At 33.8% G+C, this 12,919-nt stretch overlaps 1 protein-coding gene across 4 annotated transcripts; it reads left to right on the forward strand.

Annotated features, from left to right (window-relative positions):
- Positions 1 to 370: 370 nt before the first annotated feature.
- LOC131606550 (uncharacterized) lies at positions 371 to 4,745 on the forward strand. 4 transcript variants are annotated; one of them, XM_058878754.1, is made up of 6 exons: positions 371 to 915; positions 1,208 to 1,270; positions 1,394 to 1,800; positions 2,029 to 2,195; positions 3,991 to 4,072; positions 4,185 to 4,745. In XM_058878754.1, exons 3-6 carry the CDS (start codon positions 1,713 to 1,715, stop codon positions 4,283 to 4,285), a joined length of 438 nt encoding a protein of 145 aa, XP_058734737.1. In that variant the 5' UTR covers positions 371 to 915; positions 1,208 to 1,270; positions 1,394 to 1,712; the 3' UTR covers positions 4,286 to 4,745. The 4 variants fall into 4 exon arrangements, with proteins under 4 accessions (XP_058734737.1, XP_058734740.1, XP_058734738.1 ...); XM_058878757.1 differs by having other exon boundaries at positions 1,433 to 1,800; XM_058878755.1 differs by having other exon boundaries at positions 371 to 910.
- Positions 4,746 to 12,919: the final 8,174 nt, after the last annotated feature.

Genomic DNA, 12,919 nt, shown 5'->3' on the forward strand with positions numbered 1-12,919 from the left:
TGTTTCTTTTATACTGGAGCCATGTTCAGGTGAATTTGTACAGGGCTCGGTTCGATAAAGACCATTCAATTCTTTCTATGTGCAGGAACTTGATGAGGCTTTAAAAACGATTGTCTTTATATGCATGACAGTTCCGACCAACCAGTGCAAGTGAGTTGAACTTGTGACCTTGAAGGTTGTTGTCACGATTGTTGAGTGGCTGAAGTGAGGAAATCCGGCGGTAATGTGAGACAGATATTCACGGTTGTTGTGTTACACCACTATGTCCCTGCTTCTATATCTGCCATGTGTCTAAAATAGGGGTATTTGTTGTCCCAAATTTACTTTTTCCAACCGATGATGTCACTTTGTTCCATTACAACTACATAATTACTAAATTTTGCCTTTGGTTGTCAGGAATAAACAAAACGCTGATGTCACGTAGCTCTTTTTGTTTCCAAATCAACCAAAGCAAACCTACTTTGATGCTTTTTCACATTTACTTCATCATATCACTTTTAATTTTCAAAACCCTTTCTCTTTCTTCATCCACAAACTTTTTTCTTCTTTCTATCTCTTCCTCCGTTCTTCTTCTTTGTACCACCTTCTTCTTCTTCTTACAAATTTGAAAGAAAAATATCTTCTGACACTCTTTCCCTCTCTCTCTCTCTCTCGTCCTTTCCTTCACTTTCTCTCTTCTTCCTCCTTCTCCCTCTTCTTCTTCCTTCTTCCTTCTTCCTACATATGCAATTTGTATTCTTTCCTGACACGGTTTGTTCTGTTGAGCGCTGAGGACGATGATGAACACGATGATGGTGATGTTGATGTTGTTGGGTTCGTGATGAACGATGTTGAACGATTTTAGATGAATGAGTTGAGTTGGTTGGAGATCTATGAAGATGATGACGAAAGCTACGAATCTGAATCTCGGGTGAGGTATTTCTGGTTTTTGTTCTTGATCTCTCTTCCTCTCTCACGATTCTGAAGGGTTTTAATTTTAAGGGAAATGATGAACAAATTGTTTAGGTTTTTTTATGAATATTGGGATTTATCTGTGTTTGAGGTTTTGATGTTTGATGAACAATGTTCTTCTGATAATTTCTAAAGGGTTTGTAAAATTGGGAAAATGATGAACTAGGGTTTTGGTTGTTTTTGCTCTGCAGCTGTTTTCTTGATGATTTTTGACCTTATCCATTGTCAATTCTCATTAACATGACTTTTTTTCCAGATCCGACCCTTCCACGGGATTAGGGTTTCAGGAGATCTCGGTCGCAAGTTCTTTTCCAATATGGTATGTTTCAAGTTCCAACCAATGTTTTGTTGTTCTATAATCTTCATTGTTAGATTGTTGTGTTATGAATCTTGGTACAAAGACTATTTACTTTGGCTGAATCGACTTTTGGTTTTTGTTTAGTTTTGTTTTCTGCAGGAACTTTTTGTGGTGGTTATGCAGATTGGTTAGCAGAATTTTGTGGGAAGTGGCGGTTTGAGTCGTTGATGCAGCCTGTTTCTTCGGGAACCAGTTTGTTATTCGTTTCGGTTGAGCTTTATGCAGGGCTGCAGTTCTGATATGGTTTATTTTTTTTCCTTAATCTCTTGACGTTTAAAACATTTTGTTGTACAGACACGGCAACTTCATATCCATCTTAAAGTGTCGGTTTTTCTGAATGTTTAGATCTCATCAGGTATGCATTTAACTTTAAGGTTTTTGTCCCAGTTGCATTATCTAAGAAATGTGTATGTGTCTATCTGTCTGCAGGGTGGTGCTGAGAGTGGATATGGTGCCAAAGCAGAAGAAATTCTTGGCCAAGTCAGTGGAAGGTCAGTTATTGAGTAATTTGTACCTGTATTTCATGCATAAAAAATGTCAATATTTGTTTAGTGTATTTAGTACTATAAAATTAATAATGTTCTCACTCATTTTTTTCAAATCCTTTTCACGACTTATTCGGTTAATTGATATAATAGTTCTATAATTTGTGCAATTTCTTCAATGTACACCTTCATCACTGTCTTATTTTACTTTTTTAATGACATCACAATCTGCAGAGACATATTATGGTGTTGTTCCTCGCAGTCTTACCATTTGCAATCATAATCTGCCCACACAAACTGATACACTTATATTAGAGTTTCCTAAGGCGCCTATTCGGACAAATATTTATATCCAGAATCAGGCCAAGGCATTGTTTCTTTTATACTGGAGCCATGTTCAGGTGAATTTGTACAGGGCTCGGTTCGATAAAGACCATTCAATTCTTTCTATGTGCAGGAACTTGATGAGGCTTTAAAAATGATTGTCTTTATATGCATGACAGTTCCGACCAACCAGTGCAAGTGAGTTGAACTTGTGACCTTGAAGGTTGTTGTCACGATTGTTGAGCGGCTGAAGTGAGGAAATCCGGCGGTAATGTGAGACAGATATTCACGGTTGTTGTGTTACAAGGTGGCTGTTTGTGTTGGTTTAGCAACGATGGTATGATGGAGGAGTAGTGTTGTTGTGGTTTTGAATAGTTGAAAGGTGGGTATTGTGTGAATGGTTGTTGTTAATGTGATAAGGACATATTGCTATTCAGCAAGCTAAAGACAGATTGCTAACTGACAATGCATCCTTTGAAGTTATAATCATGAAACTGATCCCTAGAGTATCAGTCATGGAGAGCATTGGTTAATTGAGAATAATTGGAGCTTACAGGCTCATGACACTTTTCAAATCGTTTTTCTGGTTATGTGAATCTAAGTTTTTTTGCTCTTATTTTGCAGCAAGTATGTCTCATATGTTTCCGGTTTTTGAACGAGAAGAATTGATTGAAGCTTTTAAGAACACTTCTGGTTCTCGATATTTTTGTTATTGCCTAGGTATGTTATCTACTTTAATTTTATATGTGGTTTAGTTTGAGGGAGGAAAACTATGCTCTTTTGGTTTTATACATAGTTCTGAATGTTTGATAGTTGTTGTTCAAAATCAATGTCCGGTTGAAGCTCGCATGTAAGGGGGTTTATTGTTGAAATGCTTATATAATATTGAATCCTTTTATTAGTAGGTCTTAGGATTCTGGTTTCTTTTTGCAGTCACGGGTGCTTCCTCTCGGTTGTGTTGTTGTGGTTTCGGTGTTCCTAACGACGATTATCTTCTACTGTGTTCTACTGTGTTTCCTTCTGGTAGCGCAACATGTATGCTTTGGGCCTTCTCATATCAGTTTCAAACTTCGGGGAGTTTTCTTTCATTGGGGCAATTTTCAACCTATGGATGTTAGTTTTGCTTTGTGCTCTTTAGAATTGTTATGGACAATAATTTAGAATTGTGCTTATACTGGCATACTATTGCACCATTGCTTGGATAGTGAACCTGGACTTGAGACATACCCTGACATTGACCAATCAGCTTTTGGTATCACTGGACGTGTTATAATTTCAGTATGTATGCTTTGCATGTTACTACGATTTTCCATCAACTTCATTTAAAGCCAACCATTATATCTTATCTCTTAACTACCTTTATATTTTCCATTTTTCTGTTTGTTATGCAGATAATATTATACATGGAATTATATGTAAGTACATATTTTTTTCTGTGTGTTACATGTGGTTTGAGCCTAGGATAATATTCTGCTCTAGCATTTTTTTGGACTTTCAGGTGTGTTGTAATGAGAGTATTACTTTATCTTTTTGAACTTTCGTAATTAATGAAAAATGAATCAATTTGAAAAGTGTTTGAAGAGTGGGGTACAACTATTATTTCTGGAAGATCAACAGTTAAGGAATTAGCAGGAATCAAGCCATAAGCAGCTTCCCAAATGGTTCAAATTCTCCATTCAACTTATGGACCATGTGCACAAAGTATTGATGCAATGCCTCGGGCAGTTGCGTCAATAGAAGCCTCAGCAGCAGGAACTTTAATATGCTTACAATAGATTATCATTATTGACTTCAAATTAACATAATTAACTGATTCTTGCCTTGATTTTGATCTTTTTTCTTTGTTGATGTGTTAACTTTATGAATTCTCAGATTCATGGAGGTTCAGGTGGAATTGATGTATTTGCGACTCAGGCAGCGAAGTTGGGCGAATCGAGGGTAATTGTTGTTGCAGGTTCACTATTTCTTTTCATTTTATTGAGTTTTTTTACTCAGTTTCTGTGTGTTTAAGACTTGACAGTATTGAAATTCGAAGCAGAAATTTTATTCAAGATATTACTGTGCAGGTGATGAAGAGAGGCTATCTTATTGCGAGAGTATGGGAGCCCATGTTTGCATCAATTACAGAATTGAGGACTTTGCATCAATTACGTCAAGATATTACTAAACGTCTCACTGTCCATGGTATTACAATCTTCATGTTTAGTTTTCTGAATGGAAGTATTTGCCTGCACATGGTTTGATAAATATGATTTGGTGGATTATGTGCAGGGGGTTACTTGCATAATAGGAGTTATAGGAGTAAGCAATTGATCATTGAAAATGTGAAGAAGAATCTTTGACCTGCACTTGGAAATGCAAAAGTAAAGATAAATCATTTGGTCCACCAATGTTTCTCTTTTTTTGATGCAAACGAGGCTCACAAGCTTGTGGAAACGGTCACCAGATTGGGAAGATATTTCTTGTGCCATGAAAACCATGTTGAATACTCGACCAATGAACATGAAACAACATATTTTTGGATCATTTGAGTTTAGACCTTTGCTTAATTGATGTACATGAGACAACATTCTTTTGGAACATTTGAGTTTAGACCTTTGTTTGATTGATGTACATGAAACAACATTGTTTTGGATCATTTGAGTTTAGACCTTTGTGTATTCTGATTTCTGTTAAATAAAGTCATGGTTTACAATTTTGAGCTTAATGTGTTACTTACTGTAGGGATCATATTTGAATTTCTTTGTTCTGTTTTTTATTTTCTTAGTTGCTTATCCATCTTTAACTGATGACTTGAAAATAGAATGCTTTGATAGCAAATTTGAGTGAATAGAAATTGGCTAAACAATGTTGATTACTAGATTGTAAATAAATATATTTTAGTATAAATTACTTTATATTTTTCTTTATTTAAATAAAATTAATTTTATTAAATCAATTTTGGTTTTTGCAAAAATTTAATATACTAATAGACAAGATTCAAGAAGATATTTGAAGTGACAAATGAAGTTACGCTGTGAAGATATTAGAAAAAAATGTCAATTACATTTCTGTAGCTTTGTGTTTCATGTTTTTATCTTTTTAAGGAATATTACATGTTTGAATTATCTCCTTTCCAATAATTTTCAACTTCAATAAAGCAATTGGCATGGTCCATAGGCATATACTAATTATTAGGGTCCTTTTAAGATCCTTTTATCGAAGCATCATACCATAAAGTCAAATTATATTAAATTCAAAGCTACCCGAGTTTGCCGAGGAGTCATAACTCAAAAGCGAGTTTGTGGTTGATGGAATGTATTAAATTACCGATCCAAAATTTGAATATTAACGGAAATAAATTTTGAATATTAAAGGGAACACATCAAAATAATAATTATTAATAGGAACACGGATTTATTGACAAAATATTGAATAGTAACGAGAACACAATGTTACAAGGTAATTTTTTAATATTAACAGAAATATTAAGTTACTGATAAATTTTTTGAATATTAACGGGAACAAATTTGGAATATTAACGGGAACACAAATTTATTGATCAAAATAATGAATATTAACGAGAAGACGGAGTTACTAATCAAAATAATGAATATTAACGGGAACATGAAGTTACTAATCAAAATATTGAATATTAACGGTAACAAATTTGGAATATTAACGGGAATACAAAGTTACTGATCAAAATAATAAATATTAGCGGGAACATGAAGTTACTCATCAAAATATTGAATATTAACAGGAAAATGAAATTATTGAATAAAATATTGAATATTAACGAGAACAAGAATTACTTATCAAAATATTAAATATTAATGGGAACATGAAGTTACATTTCTTAAATGCATCCTTAGATGTATTATTTAATCTAAACTAATATAAACTTTATTTTATTAATATCTTTTTATTTTTAATATTCAATTTTTTCAATATTATTATTTTTATAACTTTTTCTATTTTAATCCAAATTTAATCTTTTACTAATATTTTTTATTTTCCTCAATTCAAATGCGCGAAAACGAAGGGTACCCGTGCGAACGCACGGGTATCATACTAGTAAACTATGTAGAAAAGAAAGAAGAAAAGTCTACTGCTGATATTATCTCCTTTTAGTTTCACTTAGTAAATTTGTAAATTGTAGCATGATTAGTTTTCTTGAAATTTTAAAGCCTTGTGTGTCCCATTGGATTAGGTAGGATTGATATAAAAAAACATTAAAAGAGTGTATGTTGATTGTTGAGTTAAATATTGATAGAGAAATTATTTTTTAGAAGTTGAAATGAATGAGATATATATAAAAGTTATCCAAACATTTAATCAGAATGAAAAATACAAGAAAAACGAATGAATTTGTCCCGATAAAGGAAAAATAGATGGAGTTTCTCTATATCCACTCATGAAAATTATAAAGCATGAAAGAGAATGAGTTTTATAAGTTGATTAATTTTCCTTCCATAATTAAAGAGGAACCTGTTAGAAAAATTATTAAGTTAATTTTTATTAGGCTTGCACCTCTTAGTAGTATACAACATTCTATATTTTCCATTTGTTTTCATATTTTCTTTTTTCTGGATGATGTTTTATATATTGTGTGATTGCTTTATATATTATGTGTGCTTATGTGATTATATGCATATGTTTTGGGTTGAATTTTCGATGAAAAAAAGAATACCGCTTCTTGGTTTCTAGCAATTTAGTTGATTGGTGGGGTGTTGTTGGGCAACAAATAGGAGATAGAGATATTTCCGATCATTGCCCCATTTGGCTAGTGGTGGATAAAATGGATTGGGGACCGAAACCATTTAAATTCAATAACGAATGGTTTAACCACAAGGAATTTATAGGTTTCGTAGAGAAGGAATGGAAGGATATGTTTGTTCAAGGGCGAGGAGATTTTGTGTTGAAAGAGAAGTTGAGACTTCTCAAGATAAAGTTGAGATGGTGGAATTTGAATGTTTTCGGTAAAATCAATCTAGAATTGGAGGAGGGAGTGAAGGAGATAAACGATTTGGATAATCATCATTCGGATGTGGAAGTGGATAGGGGGGATAGAAGGAGGGCTAATAGGAAGTTTTGGACTAATCTTAAGATTAGGGAAAACATGTTGATTCAAAAGGCGAGACTTAGGTGGTTAAACGATGGTGATGATAATAGTAGATTTTTCCATTCGGTGTTGAAGAGTGGAAGGAGGCGCAATTACCTTGGTCATATTTAGACGAGTAGGGGAATTCTTAGCAAGGTGGAGGAAGTTAAGGAGGAGGTTTTGGTTCATTTTGAGTCAAAATTCAAGGATAGTGAGCCTTTTAGGCCGGTTTTGGAGGGTGATCTATTCAACAAGATCAACCTTGAAGACAAAGATTTTCTCGAGTCTCCTTTTGAGGAAAGTGAGATTAAGGAAGCGGTGTGGAGTTGTGATGGGGACAAAAGTCCGGGTCCGGATGGGTACTCGATTCTTTTTTACAAGAAGTGTTGGGAGTTTGTCAAGTCGGATGTCTTTTCTTGTTTTAGAGATTTTTTCTCGGGGTCCACTCTCTCTAAGTCCATAACTTCATCCTTCTTGGCTTTGATCCCTAAAACTAACAATCCCTTAGTTTTAGACGATTATAGGCCAATATGCTTGGTTGGGAGCATCCATAAAATCATATCAAAAGCTTTGGCGAGTAGAATCAAGAAGGTTATAGGCAAGGTGATATCCAATAGTCAAAGTGCCTTTGTTCCGGGAAGACAATTGTTAGATGGGGTTTTAGTGGCAAACGAGTTGGTGGACTATGCAACTAAGGCTAAGAAGGAAGTGCTTCTTTTTAAAGTAGACTTTGAGAAAGCGTATGATAAGGTTAATTGGGAGTTCCTTCGAACCATGTTGATTAGAATGGGGTTTGGAGATAGATGGATAAATTGGATGAAAGCAATAGTCTTCACGAGTCATATGTCGGTGTTGGTGAATGGTAGCCCCACCAAGGAGTTCAAGGTGGAGAAGGGATTGAGGCAAGGCGACCCAATCTCTCCTTTTCTCTTTGTCATAGTTGCGGAAGGGTTGAAAGGGTTAGTGAATAGAGCGGTGGAAAATGGTGACTTCGCGGGGTTTACTTTCAAGAGAAGGTGTTTTGTAGATGTCCTCCAATTTGCGGACGAAACATTATTGATTGGAGATGGTAGTTGGGCTCATTTGTGGGCTATTAAATCGGTTTTGAGAGCCTTCGAGTTGATTTCGGGTTTGGGTATTAACTTCCATAAGAGCAAGTTAATTGGGATCAATATGAGAGATAATTTCTTGGAGATAGCCACTAACTTTCTTGGTTGTAGGAGGGAAGAAAAGGAGTTTTCTTTCTTAGGATTACCTATCGGTAGCAATCCTAGAAGGATTAACACTTGGGACCCTTTGTTGAAGAAAATTAGAAGGAGATTGGAGAGTTGGAAAGGAAGGTATCTTAGTTTTGGAGGAAGAATCACTCTTGTAAAGGCGGTCCTTAGTAGCCTAGCTATTTTTATCTTTCTTTCTACAAGGCTCCTAAGAAAGTTATTAAGGATATTAATCGTATCCAAAGTAATTTTCTATGGGGCGGATCGGAAAACAAAAGGTGCATCCATTGGATTAGTTGGAAATCAGTTTGCCTACCAATTGAGAAAGGAGGGTTGGGGATTAGAAGGATTGAAGATTTTAATACCGCTCTCTTGTATAAGTGGAAATGGAGGATTGTAGAAAAACCGGTTTCTTTGTGGTATGGGGTTTTGAAAGCGCGATATGGAGATGTCAATCTTTGTGTTGCTCATGCGGATTCCAAAGGGAAGGGGGAGGAATCAAAGTCTTATTGGTGGAGGGACATAATGACATTGGAACCGAAAGATTTTTTCAATACTAACTGTTTTTTTCTGTAGGTAATGGCGGCATTATTTCGTTTTGGCACTCAAATTGGACTAAACAGGGCATTCTAAAAGATGTTTATCCATTGCTGTATTTTCTCTCCTCTTTGAAGAATGTCTCTGTGGCCCTCATGGGGAGTTGGATTAACGAGATATGGAGGTGGGGAGATTTCGGTTTGTCGCGGTGCATTCCAAGCTCGCAGCGCCATACATCAACTCGGCCTGCACCTGCGTCGGGTCTGCATCAGTTTTACTCCGCAAACTCTGACCAGGCAAGGACTGCAGCAGTATTGAATTCGGATCATGGGCGTGTGCAGTCAGCCTTGGATGTTCATGATGCTGTAGCGGCATCGCTGGAACAGCTGCACCACGATCTCCAGGGAGTTTCTTTGGACAAGAACAGCGCTGACAGGGTGGTTTGGTTACCCGAAAAACAAGGTTCTTTTTCGGTAAGAAGCTGTTACGAAGCTCTCGGCAAGTATCAAATTAAATCCCGTTTGGACCGGAGGGAGAGTTTGATAAGGTTTTTCGCCTTGTATGGAGGATAGATGCTCCTTTGAAATCGAAAGCTTTTGGTTGGAGGTGTTTCAATAATAAGATCCCGACAAGAGGAGCTCTTCTCCGGAAAGTATAATCACTCTATCTAATTCTTTTTGTGCTTTTTGTTGCTGCACTGTTGAGGATACATCTCATCTTCTACTGTCTTGCTATTGTGTGGATTTGGTTTGGAGAGAAATAGCTGATTGGATTGGATTCGAAAATTTTAAAGCGGCGGATATTAAGGAGTGTTTTATGCGGTGGTACATTTTCGGAAGGAGAGCTAGAGTTAGAAAAGGAAAGGAGAGAGTTATTTGGTTATCGGTGGTTTGGTATATTTGGTTAGTCAGAAACGGGATTGTTTTTAGAAGCGATACTTGGAATATCTCGGATATGGTTTGGGGAATTAAAGCTTTGGTTTGGTGGTGGTCTTTTGTTGGGAATATTATGCACACCAATTGTAATTTTTACGAATTTAGTAGGGATCCCATATACTACCAATCGTAAGGCTCAATTGGAGCATAATTTTCTTTGGCCGGTACTCATTCCGTGCTTCTTGTATCCTATTTTGAGAACTTGGGTTCTCGTGGTTTAATATATTTCTTGCTTATTAAAAAAAAAATTACATTCTATTTTTGATATGAATCTTTGATCTACAAAGATTTTTCACATTAAACAACTATACCACTACATGCTTTAAGAAGAGTATATTTAAAAATTATTTTTCACACAAAGTTCATTTTATAACCAAATATTTCACCTTTTTATTCAGCATTTGCGATGTGGGACTAGCATGTAAAGAACATTAGCATGTATAGAACATTGCACTTTTTAGAGTTAAGTGAATAGAGCAAAATAGTATATTCAACAAAGTTAGACACATAACTTTTAAAATGCAACAATATTATTATTATTATTCCAACAAATAATTGAATAATTTAAAATAATTTTTGTATAATATTTGAAGTTTAGAACCCTTCTATCTATGTTAATATATAAATATAAACATAGATTTTTTTAAATTAAATATTTTAAATTTGAAATATCATAAACTTATAAATATTTTATATTTTTGTTTAATATTATATTTTATTAAGTGTAATATATTATAAATTAATTAAAAATATAATATTTTATTATTATCAGTCGGACTCCGGTTAGACTCTGGTCAAACCTTTAAATCTTAAACCTCTACCACTACCAATTTAATATCCAGTCCGGATTCATTTACTTTGGTTAATACATGAAAAATATTTAAACATGTATATTAAACGAGAAGTTGATGCATTTGCATTTGTATTATAAATTGATTTGTGAGAATAATATTTGTTGTTGTTCCCCTTATCTTACACTACAAGAAATACTGCAATTTGTCAGGGGTTAAACCTCTCACTAAAAGCAAAAACCCTCACAAATGCACAATTTGCGATGGGACAGCTCCCCTAACAAAACAGGGGGTCGCAAATCCATTACCGAGGGACTATCCAGTTCGCTAAATTTCCAGGGGCTTCCCCCCTCGATAAATGAAAAGTCAAAATTTTACTCTGCAACCTACAGAAATAGGCACCAGCTAGCAGTCTGCAAGGGTGCAGACTGCGTCAGATATTTTGCTTGGGGATTAGCCCCTCGCAAAATGCAGCATATATTTTTTTTCTTGGGGATTAGCCCCTTGGAAATTGTTTTTATTTTAAAAAAATATATAATTTTCAAAATTGTACATAATAATTAAAATATATATATATATATATATAATTATAATATAATTTAAATTAAAATATATATATAATAATTCAAATTAAAACAAAATTATTATAATACATATAATAATTAATATTTAAGCAAATATATTAAAAATTAAACTCCATACAAAATTACAATAATATTTAAAAATAAGTTCAAAATAGTTAACACAAATTGTTCCATACAAATTAAAATAAACTTAAATATGTAAATTTAATTATTCCCCCCATTTTGTTCCTCCTCTTCTTCGTCAGCTCCTCCATATCCACTAGTTCCTCCAAATCCACCACCACCCATATTTTGTGAAGCAAAAAATTGATCAAACCTTTGTGACCGCTCATTTGCAATTCGTATTGCTTCTTGATACTCTTGTGCCAGCCTCCTCATTTCTTCCTGAAATTCTCTCCTCATTTCTTCCCGTAATTCTCTTTCTCTTCTTTGCATTTCCTCCTGCATCTCTAATTGTTTTCTCTTCATCTCTTCAATTTCCAAATTTCTTGCTGCTACTTGTTGTGCTGCCTCAGTATTTGCCAAGTTTCTCACAGTTTCAAGCATTTCGGCGGTTAATATAGGTGGAGTGGATGATCCTTCTCCATCAGCATATCTCATTTTGAAATCTCTACTACGCCACTTGATATTTTTGGAATACCCTCAAGTACAATACATTCTCCCATTTTTCTTCTTTCCACCTGAAACCTTATACCAAGTTTGAAAACCAATACTAGGGTCAACAGGATACCCCGGTGGTGGTTCGGGTATTTCAGGATGCTCTGACAACTTTATGGCAACCACACTCTCTCCAAGTGACGTTTCACTTCACTAGGGTCACTAATAATATTTCTGCAACCACACTTTAAACACAGACACCTTACCCCTCCTTCCCTGCGACAACATTCTTGAGCAAACGCATACGAGAGAAACGCGGCAACTCCTTCCATAAAAAGTGGTTTAAGCCCACGTCGTCCAGGAAACATTCTATCATACATCCAACCACAATAGAATTGGTAATGTTCCATACTGCACATGTGAATCATGTTTAATTATATTCAATATTTGTCATTTTCTAAACATATATAAAATATATTTACTTGTTTTTAGTCCTAAACATACATACTTGCTTTTAAAATATTTATATACCGTTTTAATAAATATATTGTTTTTATATACTAGTTTTTATTACATACAATAAACTATCAAATATATATATTAAATATAATATAAACTATCAAATATAATTTTAATTTTAAAAATACAAAATTGATTTTTTAAACTATCAAATATAATATATTGTTTTTATATACTATTTTTTATTACATACAATAAACTATCAAATATATATATATATATATATATATATATATATATATATATATATATATATATATATATATATATATATATATATATATATATATATATATATATATATATATATATATATATATATATATATATATAATATAAACAATCAAATACAATTTTAATTTTAATTTTTTAAATACATACTGTTTTTTAAACTATTATATGAATATATATTTGTAGTGCTTTTTAAAAAAATTTATACAAAAAATCACATAAATTTTGAGGAGTTTTAATATACTATTTTTTTTATATACTGTTTTTTTAAACATGTTGTTTTTGTGGAGTACATTTTTATATTATA

Source organism: Vicia villosa, linkage group LG5 (genome assembly GCF_029867415.1).
Source record: "Vicia villosa cultivar HV-30 ecotype Madison, WI linkage group LG5, Vvil1.0, whole genome shotgun sequence".
NCBI classification, from domain to species: Eukaryota; Viridiplantae; Streptophyta; class Magnoliopsida; order Fabales; family Fabaceae; genus Vicia; species Vicia villosa.